Here is a 19,316-nt window from a genome sequence, read left to right on the forward strand (position 1 = left end):
CCGGATAAAAAATAGGCTTATCCCATTTGTTTTTAGCCTTGATTTGTCCAAAAAATCAATTTCTGGTTTTCAACTGTTGATATTTGAATTTTTCAAAAAAGTCGATATTAATAGGCTATAAATGGGATATTTTACGTCCATACTCAGGCACGTGACCGGAAGCGGGTGGGACCGTTGAGCTTTATTGCAGTTCAGCCTCCAGATAGACCATATTGTGGTTTTGCGGTATTAACGCAATGGTAGATTTACAAATATTTGTATGTTCTAATGCCTGTAATACTTGTTCCTGAACGTTCTTCTTTTGTCACTTCCTTTACCTAAATACCGATCACAGTATACTCTCACTGCCTCAAAAGGAAGCTACTTGTAGTTCCTTCTAACTTATATTTTTTTGGGAGTCCTCACATTTCAATGGGAGAAAACACATCTGTGCCATGGATTCTACGTGAAATCCCAACCTCCAATCACCTTTAAAAGAGTCGGTCAGTGGTGGACAGGCTCCGCCCACTTTCTCGCCTTATCTTATGAATGCTCATTTGTGGGACATAATATCTATGGACACTGTGTCATACCGTTTCGTGCTTCTTTTTCTTTCTTGTTTCCGTGACTGGAAAATACAAAGGGTGCTCATCCATTTCCCTTTACTCCCCAAAAAAGCGAAACGTACAAGATGTCGGTTTATTTTTCCTTTGTCCCCCCCCCAAAAGAACCACACAGACTATTGGATGGATGCGATTTCCTTCCGACTACTGATTTACAAAAAGGACGTCTATTTTTTAACAGAAAAATATTATATGAGACAATAATCTTGTTTGTTTGTTTATCCAACTCTCTCAATTTCCTGTTTTTCTTTTTTTTTTTTGCCAGAATCAAAAAGGACTCTTGTGAGAAATTGTACTGATTTCCATTGAACGCACCAAACACATTGCAACAAACACTGGAGCTTAAAGACTTAAAGTTTGTGTTGCAGTACTCTTAAGCAACTTTATTATCAATTTAAAAAGCTGCCAATTTCAGATTTGATTCGCCATGCCTCAAGCGAGTAGTTCTCAGTGTTAATGTCAAAATTCATATCAAGAAAGTCCGGTCGCATGAAATCCTTCTTACTGCCTCATTTTAAAAGAGTAAAATATAGCATAAATAATAAATACAGTGGCTGGGTTCATGCTGTTGTGAAAGTGACAATCCCATGTGTAATTTCACATTGTGTCAATAGATGGAGTCAAGAGCAGGTCTTGTACTATAATCTACTGAAATAAATGTTATTGTGAAGCTGACCATCAGATCGCAGCAATAAAAGTAGTAGTACTGGTCAGAAGCGTATACTACTTGCATCTTTGTTTTTCAGGCAAGGGGGTAAGTTTGTGTGGGGACCATGGAGCAGGTGGAGCTATTATCTTTCACAGATATGGGTGTTTTGGGCGAGTTTTCAGGTACTTCTGGTTCAGTTTGGCCAGTGATACCAGGCAATCCTGCAGTCTATTGTCATAATCCGGGCTGCCATGCTATATATTTGGCATACTGCTGAAATACAATTAGTGCTTACGTAGCCTTTTGAGACCAGAGGCAAATATTACAAACCCAGTACAGATACTAGCTTAAGAACGTATGTCTACAATGGGAAACCCCCATGCGGCGCGACTAAGGACTTACACAAACATATCTAGTAACAGTATTAGTTTAGTAAAGTTGCCTAGTTGAGTACAGCAACACAAATGTAGTACACGCACACGTCCACTCACAGGCACTGCTGCTGCTGACCTCTGCCTCTGTGACCTCTCACCACTGACCTCACCACTGGTTCGCCACCGCCCTCCCACGCGGACGCCGGCTTTCAGTTGGCTGCGGCGTCCACCGGGCTGGAATGTGGTTGGTCAATTCAGCAAGGGGAGTGGGAGGAAATCCCAGGTGCAAAAAATATATAAAGTGATATATATATATATATATATATATATATATAGTACATATAGAAATTTATATTTTAAAATGAGCAGACAGGAGGTGAACTTGATGACTAGTGAGTGAAATTTTCTGCAAATACACAAATGGATTGTTTTTGGTTTGTAAAATGCACAGATCCAAACGGTATAGGTCTACAGCATTTTATTTTTTTTAACCACATAAAATGATCATTTGTTTTGTGGCAGGCATGGTATTTGGATTATTTATCCAAATACCTGCCCTCATGTCAAGTAAATAAGCTAGCTCACAGAACCTATTAGCTAACGTGTGTACTACAAAGTACAGTTTGGTAATCTAGCACTTCAAATCATGAGCCAGAATTCCCTTTTACATATTGTAATACGTAATAACATTTGTAATAGTAAATCTTGATTGAACTAGAAGCATTGTTAACAAACCCCATGGTTATTGGACTGCACGGCCTACACCTTCAGCGATATGTTGCTCATTATTAGCTATGCCACTATTTTGCCTCTTCAGAACAATTCAAGATGTCAGACACCATATTCTCAGTGAAACAGTACGGCAAATGCTGTTTCCACACTTGATCTAGAAAGCCACGTTTGCTATAGTTACAGATCAACAACAGAAAACAATGGAAAACTTGTACACAACCAAGAGCTTACACAAACTACATTTGCAGAATACTTCAGTTGACACACCAGCGGTTTGAATGTACTGGCGCACTGAAGCCTTATAGATCCCTGATCTTGTCGAGCTTGTATTCCTCTCCTGTCTGCTTTAATGTTATATATCCATGTGAATGGAAGGACCAGTGCTTCGTGGGAATGATGGAAAATGTAGTTACCTATGTTAGCAGTTTCCTGCAGAGGCATACAACAGAACTAAAGTATACAGAAGATGTTTAAAAATATAAATATGGAAGCGGTGTCTAGGTCTTAACCAGACTGAAGACTCCGAATGCATTTATCTTAGTATTGTTAATGTTATTTATTTTATATTTTGTTAAAACTGTGATTTGAATTGTACATATATAAACAGAGACTTTGAACATGCAAGAGTGCAGTGACTGTTTATTTGATATGGTCGGAGTGTATACAGGTGTGTCAACACCAAAGGAGATAAGCTCACCAGCCAAATGTAATGACAATGTTATTCCATAATTCTAATGACACAAGGTTATTCCAAGATGGTGATGCCAGGGTTCAGATTATTAAAGAGTGGTTGAGAGAGACATTTTCACACGTTCAGACCTTCTTTCCTTTGAAAATCTGATGCACCAGAGGAGACTCCGCTGTAGTCACAATTTGCGCCTGATGTGACAGCCATCTTGGAATATGCATCCTCCAATTGTGTAAATAAAACTCATTGATGGAATAACCTGGTTATTGACTGTATTCAGGGAGTCAGCTGATCTTTCTTTGTGAACATACACTAATTATCCAACAGGAGGCTCTCACATGTTCGCCAAAAGGTAAAGGTGTTGTCCTTATTGGTCAAGGAGTAGCCTGAAGTTGTGTGAACCGTCCTATATTCTTGTTTACACTCAGGAAGTTGGCTGCAGTTCACTTGTTCTCACATTTAGGTTCTATTAAGTACACTGCCTGACCCAATAAAACAAAGTCACATTTAAGTGACTGTTCTGATCTGTGGTCACTGTAGTTGGTCAGATCTAAATTAAGCAACACTATGTGCCCAAAGAATAGGATTGGCTGTTCATACTGAATGACCAGGTTATTCCATCTATGGATTTCTTTTTCACTGATGGCACGGGCATATCCCAAGAAGAGATTATATTGTAAAGTGTGGTTCAGGGTTCATGAGACATTTTCGGAAATGGATTATCCGCTACAGTCCAGGTCGTAACCCCCTTGAGAATCTTTGGGACGTACAGTGGCCATCACCAATCCAAGATCTTTGTATAAATCGAATGCAACACTGGATCTGCAGATTACAGAAGCTTATTGAAACAATGCCACAGCGAATACGTGCCGTGATCAAAGCTATCCAAAAACATATTGTGACCTTTTTCAGCAGCTGTAGTCTTTTATCATGATGAGGTCCTATACTTCATCTTGGCCCCTTGTTTTCCAGTTTAACTTTAAATTATGGAGAACATACTATAAGAAATTTGGTCGACTATCTGCAGTAACGCGAATCCAACTGGCCAAAATAACAGGAGCCAGGTTGTTCAAGAGTTTGGGGATAATTTCTTACACGCCCATCGCACAGACCCTTCACATTCTATTAACTACGATCCTCTTGTCCTCAGTCCTGTTAGACTGAACAGTTCAGCTCCGTTTCCACAACAAACACGAGGCCTTCCACACCTCCTCTTTACAGCTCTGTCCGAACCTCTGGCTCTAACCAAGCCAATATTATCTCTGCACCAGTGCATTCATTATAAGGGAATGGTTTAAACACTTTTGTTTGAGGGGCCGTGCGCGAGTTGATTTCCGTGTTCATTTGGATGGGAGACACTTGGGATGGTCGTGACATGGGGGAATTGTAACGGCATCACTCAATTATCAATAATCATATAAATCATATAAATAACACAGGCTGATTAATCCAAGAGCAAATTTAATAGAAAAGTAAGGGCACAATGTTAGTCGTCAAAATCTGTCAAAGAAAGGCACAGTTTTCACAAGGCCTCAATACAGTTTTAATGTGGCTTCACGCTTCAGCTACATCCAAAATAAACCAAGTGCTTCTTACAAAATTAAACAGATTAGAACTGGCATATTACAGTATGTCTTCATATATTACATATATTAATTTATGTATAAAGTTATTCAATATGAAATTATACAAAAATTGGGAAAATAAATTCATCAAGATTGTTCCTTTCTTTCCAGATTACGTTTGGGAACAGTAGGGCATCTTCAACAGAACTGCAAAACACACAAAGATAAATGTCATGACTTTTTAAAAATGACTTCTTCGTGAAGAGCTGGCAGAGACACTCCGCTTACTGTGGCGGACAGGCGTGGATCTCATGACGTTGCAGTGTCTGGCATGTGTGCAGTAGCCCAAACCCTTAGGCCGTGGCCACTAAATACATAGCATCTTTAATGACACTCTGTCAGGGTTAAGACTCTTTGAGGCAGTCTGTTCTCAGAATCCTGCTTTTGACCACAGTACATCGCTCTTATGCTTTTGACCACAGTCCATGTCTCTGATGTAGCACTTTCCTGGAAACTTCCGAAGTTGCTTTACAGTTAGGTACATTCTTGTATCACTCAGTCACTACGTTGTGCAGTCACAGCGGCCTCGGGGCACAGTTCTACTTGAAAGTGCATATGACAGCTTATTAAGCAAAGTAACAATTAGTAACTATACAAACCTGAGCCTATGGTATCAGGTTCATCACCTAAGTATTTATCATACACTGTACGAAAATATAAACATTTTTGTTTTTGTCCTTTCATGAACATAAAAACATTTTCTATACAAACAAAAGACAATTCTTTATATCATATTCAATCGTTCCATAGGCCCTCTTCAATTCAATACACAAATGTGTTCAATATGAACCTATGAAAGTAGATATATGTGCTGCTAATGATATTTTCAGATGTTTACAATTACACATCTGTAAAGGGCTAAGCACTATTTAGCTCTAGAATGTATTTCGACACAGTTCAGCAGATTGTGTAATTCCATTATCTTTGCTTGTCAGCAATACAAATCTAAAAGTTGGAAACAACATTTTTCATTTTATTGTATTGTATTTGAGCTTTATTTCACCAGGATAGTCCCAGTGAGATTAAGAAGCTCTTTTTCAGGGAGTCCTGTCCCCAGAGGGGAACCTACTGTACATATTTTTAGTGGTAAGGGAAACTGGAGTACCTGGAGGAAACCCACGCAGACACGGGGAGAACATGCAAACTCCACAGAAAGGCCCCGTCCAGGTGGGAATCTAACACGGACCTTCTAGCTGTGAAGCATGAGCGCTAACCACTGTACTACCGTGCCGCCCCATTTACAAACATATTTGTATTGCTTGTTCAGCACTTTAAATGTACTGAACTGAATCTAAATGGTGACCCTCATATTGAAATATGTATCGAAACGTGACTAAAGTGAATCGCTGCATCACTACAAAAGACCCATGTCTCTAAAATAATGTCTGAAAATCTGTCAAATCTGTCTAAAAATATGTTTGTGAGCACTTCCCTTTTTGCAGGATAATCCAGCTCACCTCACAGGTGTGGCATATCAACATGTTGATTAGATGCATGAATATTGCACACTTGTGGGTTAGGCTGTCTGAAATGTTCACTTTAACACAATGCCTTGGATGCCGCAAATTTTGAGGGAGTGTGCAATTAGCGGTGAAAACAGACATCAGATTTTTTCCCCTAAAACTAAACTAAAAGCCTTTGCTTTTAGTTTTGCTCAATTAATGCACAAGAGAATTCCAAGTGCTCAATAGTCACTGTGACATTTATGGCACACTCACCTCGCATGTGTCACATCCTGTGCCCATGTCCAATAGAGCCAGGAATTTACAACAATAAGTAAAAAACTGTTTTATTATTTTTTTGCTATTTATTATTTTATTATTATTATTGACTTTTCTTAAGGACAATGCTGGCTGGTAACGTTGTTAAAATCAAAAAAAAAAAAGAGCAAAATGAAGTTTAAATCCAGGCCATATTTTAAACTCTTTTCACTCCCAAACTCGAAAGCCAAGTGAGTACAGTGGTCGACTTGTTGCTGCTAACACAAACACTCAAATTAGTCCCTTCACCTTGACCCAGAGTCAGCAGGAAGTAACAGCGTATGGACGGGGCGGGTCTGAGCTCGAGAGGTGAAAAGGACAGCGAATCACGTGTCAGTGGGGGATGGGCTAAAAGTTCAGAATAAAAGAAGCATAAAATAAAATCCATAAAAAGTGGTCTAAATCAGCTATTAAATTACATAAACCTGGGGTGAATGGTAAATGTATGTAAGAACTGAAGGCAATGCTTGGGTGTAAAGCCCAGTCTCCTGCCGCCCTCTTGTGGCTCATGATGGTTACTACTACATTTTCTGCAAAGGATTCATTCATAAAAATGCTGTTACACAACACACTATATTAATGTGTTAACAGTACAACACATGTTGCACACTCATAAACGTATTGCTGAATTTTGTCACTTTGGTGTTACCCACCTGTTTGATTTTCGGTGTGTAACAGGTTTAAATTCAATAGATATTTTCATTCCACCCTCTCGACCTGTGCACAATGCTGTGTGTCGTACCTTCCATCTGTAGCCACAGTTGTTGCACACGACGAATGTGGTCATGGGTTCATCGGCGCTGCGCGTTTGCACCTGTCAAACAGACACAAGTACTGTAAAAGCAAGTTGTCATTTTCATTTCACCACATGAACGGTGCTCGCAGTGTTTTTGCTGTAGATTATTGGCAACATTGAGCTCAATTGCTCAATCGCTTATTGAGCGATATTGACTTGCTGCGTGTGCTTAAAATAAATACAGAAGAATGAACGCTATCACAGCGCTGAGTGAGTGGAGTATCCATCCAACTCTTCTCCCTGTGCGTAAAGACAGCATTGAGCACATCAGCCGTTTCCCTGCATGTATCCAATCACTTATAGATCTGCGCTGCTTTGGAGAGGGGCGGGGTGTCAACAAAGTGCCGTGCTACTACGGAGCGTCGCTGATACCGACACTTTCTGTGAGCTGTATCGCGGAGCAAGAGGGGCTCGTGTGAAAACACTTGGAATTCCAGCCAAAAGAAGTCATCACGGAGAGAACAACATGAATGCAACTGCAGGTTTGTCCAACGTGAGAACGAAGCGAAACCACCGCCCAGTCAGTGCATCAGAGCTAATCAGAGCTACTGTTTAGCCTCTATCCAAATACAAGCGCGATAGTTTACTCTGTACTCAGGTCGACATGTTACTGTTCCGCACTGTTCAAAAGCCAGAGAAATGCTGCAGCGGTTTGACAAAGAGTCAACAAGCTGCTTCCCTCTATGGCTACTGTAGTAATAAATCTGAATCCATACATTTAATGTACATTTTATTCTAACCAGGTTTAATCTAACTCAGAAGTGAGTTGTAAGGAAATATTTAAATAGAATAATTTAGATGAAATAGCAATATTAGTGTTATTGACTATTTAAATAAAATCGTGACAGGCCTAGTTCAAACACAGAACCTGGTGAGAGTGATGAGTGATAAGTTCTGTAAAAAGGTTGAGAAGCACAGACAGATAAAATGTCCTAGAATATTTGACCCGTCTAGTTTGCACTTTGTTTGGTGTAAGGTTATATTGAGTACCAAAAGTTCAATACATTTCAATTAAAATAGTTGCTTGCAGTTTTCTTTATATTGCCTACAGTATTTGCATTATACTCAATATTATCGTTTATCGTGATATTTTCTGAGGCAATATATTGTTCTCAAAACAAATTTTATCGTGGCATCCCTATTATACAGGTACTCTTACTGAAACTAACTAACATCACAGTTAACGACCAGTGAGGTGCTGCTACAGACTTACAAACACAAGTCACATTTATCTTTTCTACACAAATCAAAAAGCTTCTTGAAAAAAAAGTGACGAAATAGTGACAAATACGAGACGAAAATGAGAATGAAAATGCAGCAAAAAAAAACAAAAAAAAAGACAATAAAAATGTGACCAAAAAAAGCAATAAAAAGATGAAGCTTTCAAATGAGGCATAACACTGGCAACTAGGCTGTAAACTCTCTAGTCGAGAAGATTTTAGATTTGGGTAAAGCCGAACTGGAGAAAATGTGCTTGGCTAATGTGGGGGTTAAGAGGTTAACTCGAGGTTAACTTGAGGATGACCACAAATCAAGTGGTCATCAAGTCTAGTTAAGATAAATGATAAAAGATAGCTGCGGTTTGGGACTTTGCTGTGATTGGCTAACATGACGCTTAATTTAAATCTGCACTGTAATATCAATGTTACTGTTGCAAAGCTAGATCCATATAATATAATTACGTATAATTATAAGTATAATAATAATAATTATGAGGAAAAAATGTATTGTGTCTTTTCTTTCATTGAATGTTTTCACATCAAAGATATTTTATGTGGAAAAAAATTGCAAGAAATCCTACATTTTCAGCAATGTAAAAAATGAAAGACCAAAGCTCCCGCACACGGTCTCACTCTTAACGTATTCACTTCGGCCAAACCTTTGCCATATTTTCAGACATAATCTCAATAATGTATAGAGCCAGATTTGAGTTGAAAGCCCAATAAAACCGGCAAATGATAAGATCTTGGAAAATCCCCTATGATTAAAAACCTTGAAAATCCATAAAAATACAAGACTGGAATACTTTGTGTCCATAGGTACGGGCTTCAACGGGCTTCAACCTTTTGTAATGTAATACACCATTCGATCATGATTTTCCCCACAGACGTCTATGGACTTCTATGAGAGCTTCACAGTGGTACTGGGCAAAACGTGTTTTATTGAATGAAGCCAGCACGCGAGACTTAAAATGAGAGTTAAAATAACTTTTGTAAACATTTTTTAGGAGGAGCCCTTCGTGTTCAATACAGGTCATGGAGTTACAATGCTGCTTACCTGGTTGTAGGTGCAGTTCTTGCTCTTACATTTGCTGCACACAAACATGTCCGTCTCGGTCCCTCCCACTCTGGACAGCTGGTGCTCCCGGATGGACTCTTTGGTCAGCGTCTCCCGGATCCGCTTCAGCTCCGCACTGGCCATATCCTACACACAAAGAAAAACTCGAAAAACAAGTAGAGTGTATATTGCGAGAGACTGGGTCGCTCAGACCTCGGCCGTCATGCTGGCGATGCGCTCGGGCCCGATGCTTCCGCTCAGGACGTTCCTGCGCAGCTCGGGGTTCTTCTGGTCCTTGAGGTTAGAGATGCGGCTGCGGAGGCGGGTCTTGTACTTTATGTCTGTGGACTTAAATTCCTGGAAGATCTGTGAGAGCAGCGCTAAGGACTAACCTCTGGGTTTTATTTCACAATGTGCCACCAAAATGCTTTCAAATTCGAGTACTTTTTAGGTAACGAGTGTGGATAAACTTAATAATATTGTCTAATTTGTACATTTACTAGCATCGTCATGACCAAGTAGCTACAGTTCAATCTAGACTCTAGCTCATTTTTCCATCAAGATAATAATATTGAGCATATTTTTTCATCTAAAAACGTACAAACCGGGCTCATAGGGATCGGTTATGCCCAGATTCCACATCTTCCACCTGTTCGCTCAGCTCCACTCCGCTCCAGACAACAACTTTGTGAAATAAAACTCCTAACAACTACGTAGGGCCAGGCGAGATGTAGAGGAGATCACTTTGAAGCTAGACCATTTCTCTTTCACCATCACAAGTTTTTTTTCTCCCTCCTGCGCGAGGGAGAGGGGAGCGGAAAAATTGTTTAGTGAATGAGAGCAATAGAAGCTTTATCAGTTTGTGTCGTCAAAATGAAGTCAGTGCGGAGGGTATTTACTTTGAAAATTCAAAATTTGTTGCCATTCTCTTCCCCCGTCTGGTAGGAACTGAACTGAACCGGCCACGGAGGCCCCTTGGAACGGAGAGGACGATGTGGAATGTCTAACAATTAAAACAGAAACATATTTGCTGCGGAGGTCGGGGCGGAGTGGAATGGGACGAGCCTGGAGAATGTGGAATCTGGGGGTTTGTTAGTCATATGCTGAAAGTACTGGTAATCTGCTATTTTACACTTTATTAATCTAAATGGAGATCATTTCAATTATGCTTAAGTGAGCTTGTACATGGTTTACATCCAGTTCTCTATCATGTTCCAGACTGTCTCTATTTAATACCCTTTTTATGCCTACTTGAGTTCTAGATAGGATAGGATAGGTCTTTATTGCACTGCCTTGCATAACAGCATGAAAAACATCATTCAGATCAGACTGATCTTGATTCCTGCTGGTACCTGGAGGGACAAATATATTTTGTCACTTCCCCTTCAGGGAAGTGGTTTGAGAGAACCACTTCCCTGAACAATAAAGTATATCTCAAACATATTCAACAAATTCAAAACAGTGAAAGGATATGATCTTCGATTTGTGCTGCAAGGTGACCACAATCAACTTCATAGGATTTGTAGTCTCCTGCAAGACAAACGGACACAAAAAGCTTGAGAGGCCATCTGAATGACTCCTAGTGACGTCTTTCAGTCTCACCGTCAGTCTGCAGCGCGGCGACCAGCATTTCTCGACACTTGTTTCGGACGCCGTCAGCTGTGACTGGAGCTGGAGGGAAAGAGGTCATCCGTGCAGAGAGAGAGGCTGCATTCTCCTCCGGTTTACTATCACTGCTGCAAATACAGGGAAACTATTGAGATTTCCATAGAAGTCAAATTAAATAACCTTTGATCAGTTCAAACCTCTTTTCTTGGTCTGCATCTTTAGAGGTGGAGGAAGATCTCACCAGAGGCTCTGCCTTTACCTCCTCAGTCTTTTTCTCTGTACCATCTGAGGAGGACAAAATGGAAATGCATTTTGTCATAACCCACATAAACTTGCGACCACCTAGGGTGCCATGATCATCTGGAGGGTTGCTTTAATTTTCGAGGTCGAGGCCCTGCCACCAACAACTTCACCGATGTTCAGACATAATTTTGGAGCAGAAAGTGACTGACTTGTGGTTTTGTCTGTCGGAAGCTAGAGATTTGAAGCTGTAAAACGACTCCTCCCTTGTCCCCCTTCGCCTATGGAGAGCATATTTGTAAATGTACATTAAAAAAAAATGAAAAAAATGACATGTTCAGATTAAAAACAAAATAGATAATAACAATCATCATGATCCTGTTTTTTTTAAAAAGTGCTTTTTTTTTAGACCTGACGTCTCCAGCTCGTCTCCATGGAGGTGTCGGCTAAAAGCAGCCAAATATGAGATTTAAAAAGGTTGGGTCCCCATCCTTTAAGTAAAACATGCATGATTAATATATCTGACTATTTATCTGACGATACTCGGTCTTCACTTATTTTACTGCCAAGTAGAAACGAAATACTCCGCTATATAGTGCAGGACCATTTCCTAATTGAGATGTTCAGATGGACATCAGGGCAGAGCTTATGCCTATCCCAAACTAAACTGGCCTCGATACCTTTAATGATACCTGATTTTTGATACCAGTGCCTTAACGGTGTTTTTTTTCGATACCCATTTTATTTTAATTCAATTTATACCATGGTCTGGGTGAATACTGGATTCTGATTGGCTGGTGGGTGCTAACAAGCGTCCATTATTTTGGTATAACCGCACACGTAGTCCGGTAGTTAAATCACTGGGATATCACTCCGCTGTGGGCATCGCCATAGCAACGCATGACACAGCTGAATCAGATAAACGCGTAATTAGTGACTGACAGGAACGTATGAGATGGATTTTGTGGTTAATTTCAACGTTTTAGGCCAAAACAATAATGATAAATGTGAAGTAGAGGAGAGTACACAGCTAGGTTAGCCAACTGTTAATAAAATACGAGCTTTCCATTTCTATTGAAAACGGTTAAGGCACTATTCATCATTTTCAGGCGTACATAAAATGATCCTGCATTTAAACATATTTGGCTGGATTAGTAAAGTTAAACATAAAAGTTTCAGTTCGTGGGGCTCAGGTGTAAGCGACTCCACCGCAGCTGTTTCCATAAACAGTTGAGCTCGTTGAGCTAGCTAGCTAGCTTCAGGTTAAACAGCGTGAAAGTGAAATAACTCCTGCCCACGAGTGCCGCATATCGGCGTTTACTTCCACGGAAAAGTGCCGGGTTAGTCCTGTTGTGTTGTGATTCTGTGCTTATGTTGTTTCGTTGAGCCTGACTGAGATCCTCGTAGCTGCGGAGAATGACTCGCTCTGAGACGAGCCTTCAGTGACCGGCTAATAACCCACATAAAATAGTCCCGGTGGTCTGGCATATGTAGTGAGTTAAGTAAATGAAAAAAACATTTATTATAAATGATACGTTTGTGGGACCCTGGTATAAGCGGATTAAACAATGAGGAGCCGTGCATTAGATGGTGGTGTTCTTGACTCCGCGTCGTGCATTATAACCGTCTAATGCACGGCTCCTCAATGTTTAATCCTTACTTACATAACCTATTTAAAAAAGTGTCGTTCAATGCTTGTGTTTCAATTTTGTTTATTGGCTAAAATGTTACGCAGTGTGGTTTAAGCAGCTGCTCTTGATGCCTCTTGATGTCAAAATGAAACCAACTTCGCACTCTGTGATTAATAATTTGCCAAAACTAAAATGTCTAATACAGAGTGAGTGCTCGCTTTTCCACAAACAATCTATGATTTTCCTCTCCGGTGCAGCTGGAGTTTAGTTTATATAACTTTTTTTAGACCCCCTGCGGGTCCTCTGGAGAGAAAAGTACCGAAACTTGGCACCGAAAGAATTAGTTTTTCCATACCTGCCCCTACGAGAGCCTTTTGGTCGGTACCAACTAGGTACCGTTTAACAGTATCCATCACTACCGGTCCAAAATAAAATAATACTGTAAAGGCCGCTTACCAATCAGTTTCTTCCAGGACTTTATGAGGACTTTGGCCAAAGTCTGGACCTCTTCATCTGAGCTCAGCTTCCTCACAGCGTTCACGGACATTCCCACTCTGGTAGACTGCATCAGGAGAAAGAAACGGTTTAGAAACATATGGGAGCAAATATTGAACCTTGTGGAACACCAGATTAATTTTTCATCATATTTCCATTTTTTTTAACGGTATCTATTTTTTTTATCACTTATTGATGAAAGCAGTGTTAATTTTGTCGACTAAAATATATAGTCTTAATTTTAGTCAAAGTGATATTTTTGACGACTAAAATTAAATTAAAAGTTTTTCATGAGACTAAAATGTCCAGATATTTTAGTCGACTAAAATAAGACTAAATAAAAATGAAAGAGAGACTAAAATCTTCCAAACTTCTATTGACAGTTTGAAAGAGCCTCAGATCATGTAAATTCTCTGTCAAAGGAACAGCTCTGAGCTTTGTTCATGTGGGAGCAGCTCCATGAAGCAGGACCTTGACTAAATATGATTATAATGAATATTATAAATGCAAAGTCGACTAAATTTGTCTTAAATTTAGTCAGCTAAGTTTACTTGCAATTTTAGTCGACTAAAACTAGACTAAAATTGAAGACATATTTTTGACTAAATCTCGACTAAAATTGAATTACATTTTCGTCAAAAGACTAAGACTAAAACTAAATTAAAATATGTTGCCAAAACAAACACTGGATGAAAGTTCTATCAGGAGTCAGGATTCATTCATGGTTTGTCTCCTCGGGGAGAAATTTGATTTAAAGGAGAGACAGTTGGAAAGAAACACATGACCCACAGTAGCCCGGCTTAACACATATCCGTTGTTCTCGTCAAATTCATTTGATGGAGTGTGGTAGTGCTGGGCGATATGACGATACACATCGGTAGAAAAGTGTCTATTGTGCCATTTGTCTTCTATCGTTTATATTGTTTCGAACCTAATTTAATCAATTATTAAAGCAAATATTTCATTAAATAGGAATTTGTTTATTGAAGAAATTAGGGTTGGGCGATGTCCCCTTAATTGGCCGTTGACGATGTTTACTGTGAACCATCGTGATGGACGATGATATCGTCCATTTCTCATTATAAGCATTTTTAAAGACATTTACATAGCCTATAGAGAAGCTGCATATTACTATGTATGTTAGGAAAATGTGAGATTGCAGGATAAATGGATCTAAACTAAACATGATTTGAACAGAGTCACGGAACATGACTTTTGCAAAAGAAATGTGTTAAAACTTGTGCGTAAAGTCTGAGAGGAGAACGACTCATTCAGCGCGTCAACTCCAAGGCTCTTATCACACTAATACAAATGTAAATCGGAGCTTATTATTTGCATTTGCTCAATTTTAACGTAATGTTTAAGAAACAGTGGGTGAACGGGACAATATTTAGAAATTTGCGTCGTAGCTTACGTTTTTGAAGCCGCTCCACGCGCCGCCCGGTCCGTGTGCTGTAACTTCGTACCTCCTGCACCAAGCCTTTCTCTCTCCTCTCTCTTTCCTCTCTCGGTTCTTCGTGAGAATAATCCGCGCGCTCATCTAGCTCCGATGTGAGAGCCATCTCATTGTAAAACGGTTTAAGTTTCTATACGCAGCAAAGTTAAGCAAAACCACGCGCTGTTAAACTCTGAGCTGCAGAGAGAGAGAGAGAGAGAGAGCCCCGCGCGTCAGAAATAGAGCAGCGCAGCGTCTTTACGTTAATAATTACGGCCAACGCAGCGTGGCTTCTGGCAGGCTACTGACGCTAGCGCGCATATTAGTTACATCAGTGATTTAATTTACAGTGCAATCCCTGCAAAGTTTGTAGGTTTACAAAGCCCACAGAAGACCAGTGCGTGTTTTTGACAGGAGGGGGCGTGGCATCACGATGGTGGCTCTACATCGTGATGTTGCTCATCCATCGCCGATGGACGATGATATCGTCCATCGGCACAACCCTAGAAGAAATAATAAGCAATAAAAAAAGAACCTTTTCGCAAAGAAACTCCGTCTTGTGGTTTCGCGACATCGCGCTGCTTTATGTTATTGCTGTCTGCCGCCACCACAGCTGCTGTAGCAACAGCGGTACAGAGTGAAAGCAACATAATGCAAAAAGCTGGTGACTATCGTTGAGGTCAAATTTAGAGTTTTAAAAGTCCCCCAGAGCATCTCATAACTCCTTCTCCTCCAGAGTCAAACTTTTCCTGTGTTTCTCTAACTCTCATGTTATTCTATTGTTACTCAACCGGGCTGTGGCGTGCGCTGCCATCTAGCGGGCCGGAGTAAAAGTGCAGGACCAAAGAGAGATGCTACAATGAATATTTCCCCCCACAACAATAGATGCTTAAATATCGATAGACGCTTTTTGTCAATATGAGAATTGCAAGACGTAATATCGCGATATATCGCCAAATTGATATTTTTCAACACTAGATCTAACTGTTGTTCCATTTTGACAGAGCTTTTTCTCAACACTATCCAAAAGTGTCATCTTACGTAGGCAGGAGATCTTTAGAAAGCAGACATGTAAATTTGCACTTGCAAAAGAAACCGCATTACTACTTGAAATGGTAAATGGGCTCAACTTATTCCATCTACATTAGGCACTCGAAGCGCTTTACAGCAAGGATCCACTCACCCATTCACACTCTCATTCATACACCAACGTACGCAGACACTGGAGGCAAGGTGGGTGAAGTGTCTTGCCCAGGGCAAGAGGCGGGATTTGAACCCCCGATCATGAGACGACCCGCTCTACCAGCTGCGCCACTGTCGCCCCCTACGTCATAGCAACACTGTGCAGGCATTGGAGTGTAAAGATTATTATTGTCAATGTTTTTATGACATTCTTTACCTGAAGTGTCTCCAAAGACATCTTAGTGTTTTTCAGTTCTTGCAGCAATTCCAGAGCTCCGTCCTGTTAAGAAAAATATAAAGATATGTGGTTATAATGCCAAGCACATCTTCATCAATATCTTAGACTTCGTGGATTAGAAAATGCAATATTGATCGAAGACAGGTAAGCAAATTATCCAGTAGTCACTTTCGGATTATTGAAGCACCGGGTGGCCCATGTGGCTGAAGTGAAGCTATGGTTAGTGTTTTTACTCCTCAATGAAAGGACTAAGCTTTATAAGAGATGGAGAAGTGAGGAAAGCCTTTTCTGGCGTTAGCATTTAGCCTCTCCTCCTCTCCTCTATAGCTCCAAACGAGGTGAAGATAGAAGCGACCAAGCTCCTTCACATTTTCCCTATATGGTTACGTGTATATTAAGTGTATAAAGTGTAATCCGCACAGTAATATCTTCACTTTACAGTATGGATGCCGATCTACTCCTGGTATTATTACGCCTTACAATATAGTTCCCCTTTTTATCCACTTAGAAAATCCACGTGTGAAGACCAGACGGATACAAATAAACTGGTCTTAGCTAAGGTAAGAACATAGCTCAGTATGTAAAAACAGTGGCCTATTCCTTTAAAGTGATAGTCTGTAAGTTTGCAAAGTGAGAAGAGATGGGGTGAAATCTGAAAGTAAACAATAAAATTCCTTCCCTCTTTAAACAGAAAGCCCTCCAGGAACAGGATTTTTTCAAAAGCAAGTGAACAAGCTCCTCCCCCTCCCTCCTGATTGGACCGGACAGGCTGGTTCACAGGAAAAGCTCGTCTCATTGGTCAACGCAGGAGGATACTAGACTCGGATCATTTGCTGCGATCCGGGAAGGAGGGACATTACAAGAAATTATTAATATATTGCTACTTGCTTAACATCAAAATGCTGAACCAGGTGGTCGATTTTGCACATTTTATAAAATTTGTATAACATTTAGACTTCCAGACTCTCACTTTAAAGACAGCGTGTGACAAACTATGTAACACTTTAGAAAAGAAAATGAATTGATTTCGAAGAGAAAAGATTACAAAAGACTCGAATATGGGCATGTTTGTTGCTGAATTCAATCAGTTTGGTTTGGTAACGGTTTGTTTAGTCTCGGTTTGCATGTGATTTGAGGACATTTGCACTGATTATAATCAGACATTTTGACAATTAAAGTGAAGTGGCTGTAACTTGCTCATTAGTTTCCCCAATACTGTCCAGAGCCGTGGGAAGATATTTCACTTAGGGGGTGCTGAGGGACCAAATTTACCCCAAAAACGCTTTTTCCGCGCATATTTCCTATTTATTGATATTGCCTGCAGTTCCCAAACTATCCACCAGGGGGTGCTGCAGCCCCCTCAGCACCCTGGGTTCCCACGGCCTTGATACTGTCCCATGAAGCTTAGGGAAAAAATGTGTATTTCAGGAGTTGATCAGACATCTTTCGACTGAATTATGAAAACAGCTTGAAGCGGAAATGAATAAGGACACTCATTCTGTTGGCCAAGGACAAGGATATCTAGGCAAGCTTACGCATCTCAAATAATAAAACACCCATTAGGAAATTTATTTTCATCGAAATATTGGCGAATAGAGAACCGGACAATCTGTATGTGAAAAAAAAAGCAAACAAAACATAGCAAAACCTAACCCGAGAAGCGGGTACAGTACCATTGAGAAGTGCACCACTAGAAATGAGGCAAGAATTTTATCGGACAAGTGCTAAAAGCTACACAGAGGAGTGTGAGACTGTTAGGAAAGATGCATTCAAGGACAGTATTCTCTATGACGCTTCCTAAACCCATATTAAAATAAACAAGTAAACGCACCGTGGGAAATTTGCGTAAAAATAGCTACGAAAACGAACGACAAGAAAAGCAATGAAAATACAAGAACATGACAAAAAAAAAAAAACTATGAAAACACAACAAAAGAGACAAAAAGGAGACACATAAAAGAGATGAAAACATAACAAAAACGCATCAAAAATGTGACATAAATGAGGCGACAAAGTAACAAAAAAGTTGCGAACTGGAGAAAATACACTCGGTTAAGGCGGGGGTTAAGAGGTTATTGAAGAAACGCAACAACACACATGGCAAAACACTGGGCCATTTTAAAGACCGGAGAAATACGCACTAAATGCACATTACGCCGAATATTGCGATTGTTCACACATTTTGCTGTGAACAATAAAAAGACGTAGGCCTATATCTTTTTTTAACTACGTCGCTAAATTTAATTAGCGCGCGCGAGCCACACAGCGATACTTTAATTACCTCAAGGTGTGGGCGTGTAATTGGCGCCAACTTAACACGCAGTTTGCTTTTCTTTAAAAAATAAATTTAAAAAAATCCCTCGTTTAACAACCCTCACGCTTCTCCACTCGTGCAGGCATTTTCCAGAAGCTTCATTCTCATTCAGCCACCACCACCACCTGACCGCCCTTTGTGCACTCTTTCCCGGTGGGATGCGCTCTCATTCACACTCACCGTGCTCTTCTTGTGGACCATTTTGTCCAGCGTTTTGGCGATGCGCTCCACCTCTCGGTTCTCAGCCATGGTTGTTGTAGTAGCAGTCGTGTGTCGTGGGCGCTCGCTCCATGGATGAGGGGAAAGTGAACTAAAAGCGCGCCCTGTCGTGTCAAACTCTTTTTAACAGCAGCGTGCCTTCCTCGGTTCTGATGAATGATGGAGCTTTCTCCCCTCTCAAAGTCACTCGTGTTTGTTGTGGTGCGCGCTGTGGCCTCATGGGAGTTGTGGTTCTGACTCAGTGGAGGTCATGTGACGCTCCCAATTGTCATTTTCTGTCGGCGGCTACTACGTTCTACTTTCTGTACTCGTTATTTTTGTTGATGATGCACGCGTGGGAAAAAGGGGGGGGAAATGCTTTTAAAAAGCAAGAACTTTAATTTTACGAAGTAAGAGTAGCGTTACTTTAAGAATAAATTTACTCTAGTAGCAGAAGTAAAAAGTAGCCAAG

At 40.3% G+C, this 19,316-nt stretch overlaps 1 protein-coding gene across 1 annotated transcript; it reads right to left on the reverse strand.

Annotated features, from left to right (window-relative positions):
- Window positions 1-4,526: 4,526 nt before the first annotated feature.
- tcea2 (transcription elongation factor A (SII), 2) lies at window positions 4,527-19,078 on the reverse strand. The gene is made up of 10 exons (XM_079558130.1): window positions 18,827-19,078; window positions 16,312-16,374; window positions 13,439-13,544; window positions 11,309-11,396; window positions 11,106-11,239; window positions 10,975-11,033; window positions 9,717-9,869; window positions 9,504-9,650; window positions 7,173-7,244; window positions 4,527-4,817 (listed from the first exon to the last, which is right to left on the reverse strand). Exons 1-10 carry the CDS (start codon window positions 18,893-18,895, stop codon window positions 4,809-4,811), a joined length of 900 nt encoding a protein of 299 aa, XP_079414256.1. The 5' UTR covers window positions 18,896-19,078; the 3' UTR covers window positions 4,527-4,808.
- Window positions 19,079-19,316: the final 238 nt, after the last annotated feature.

This window comes from Gobius niger (assembly GCF_951799975.1).
Source record: "Gobius niger genome assembly, chromosome: 6".
In the NCBI taxonomy this organism is placed as follows: Eukaryota; Metazoa; Chordata; class Actinopteri; order Gobiiformes; family Gobiidae; genus Gobius; species Gobius niger.

Bases quoted from the DNA above. Each gene is read 5' to 3' on its own strand.
- tcea2 (XM_079558130.1), bottom strand. From the start codon at position 18,895: ATGGCTGAGAACCGAGAGGTGGAGCGCATCGCCAAAACGCTGGACAAA. The intron at 11,397-13,438 runs GTAAGCGGCCTT...TGTCCTCCTCAG, and splicing joins GTCCTGGAAGAAACTGATTG to ATGGTACAGAGAAAAAGACT. The intron at 9,870-10,974 runs ATCCTTTCACTG...CTGCTCTCACAG, and splicing joins CAGCACAAATCGAAGATCAT to ATCTTCCAGGAATTTAAGTC.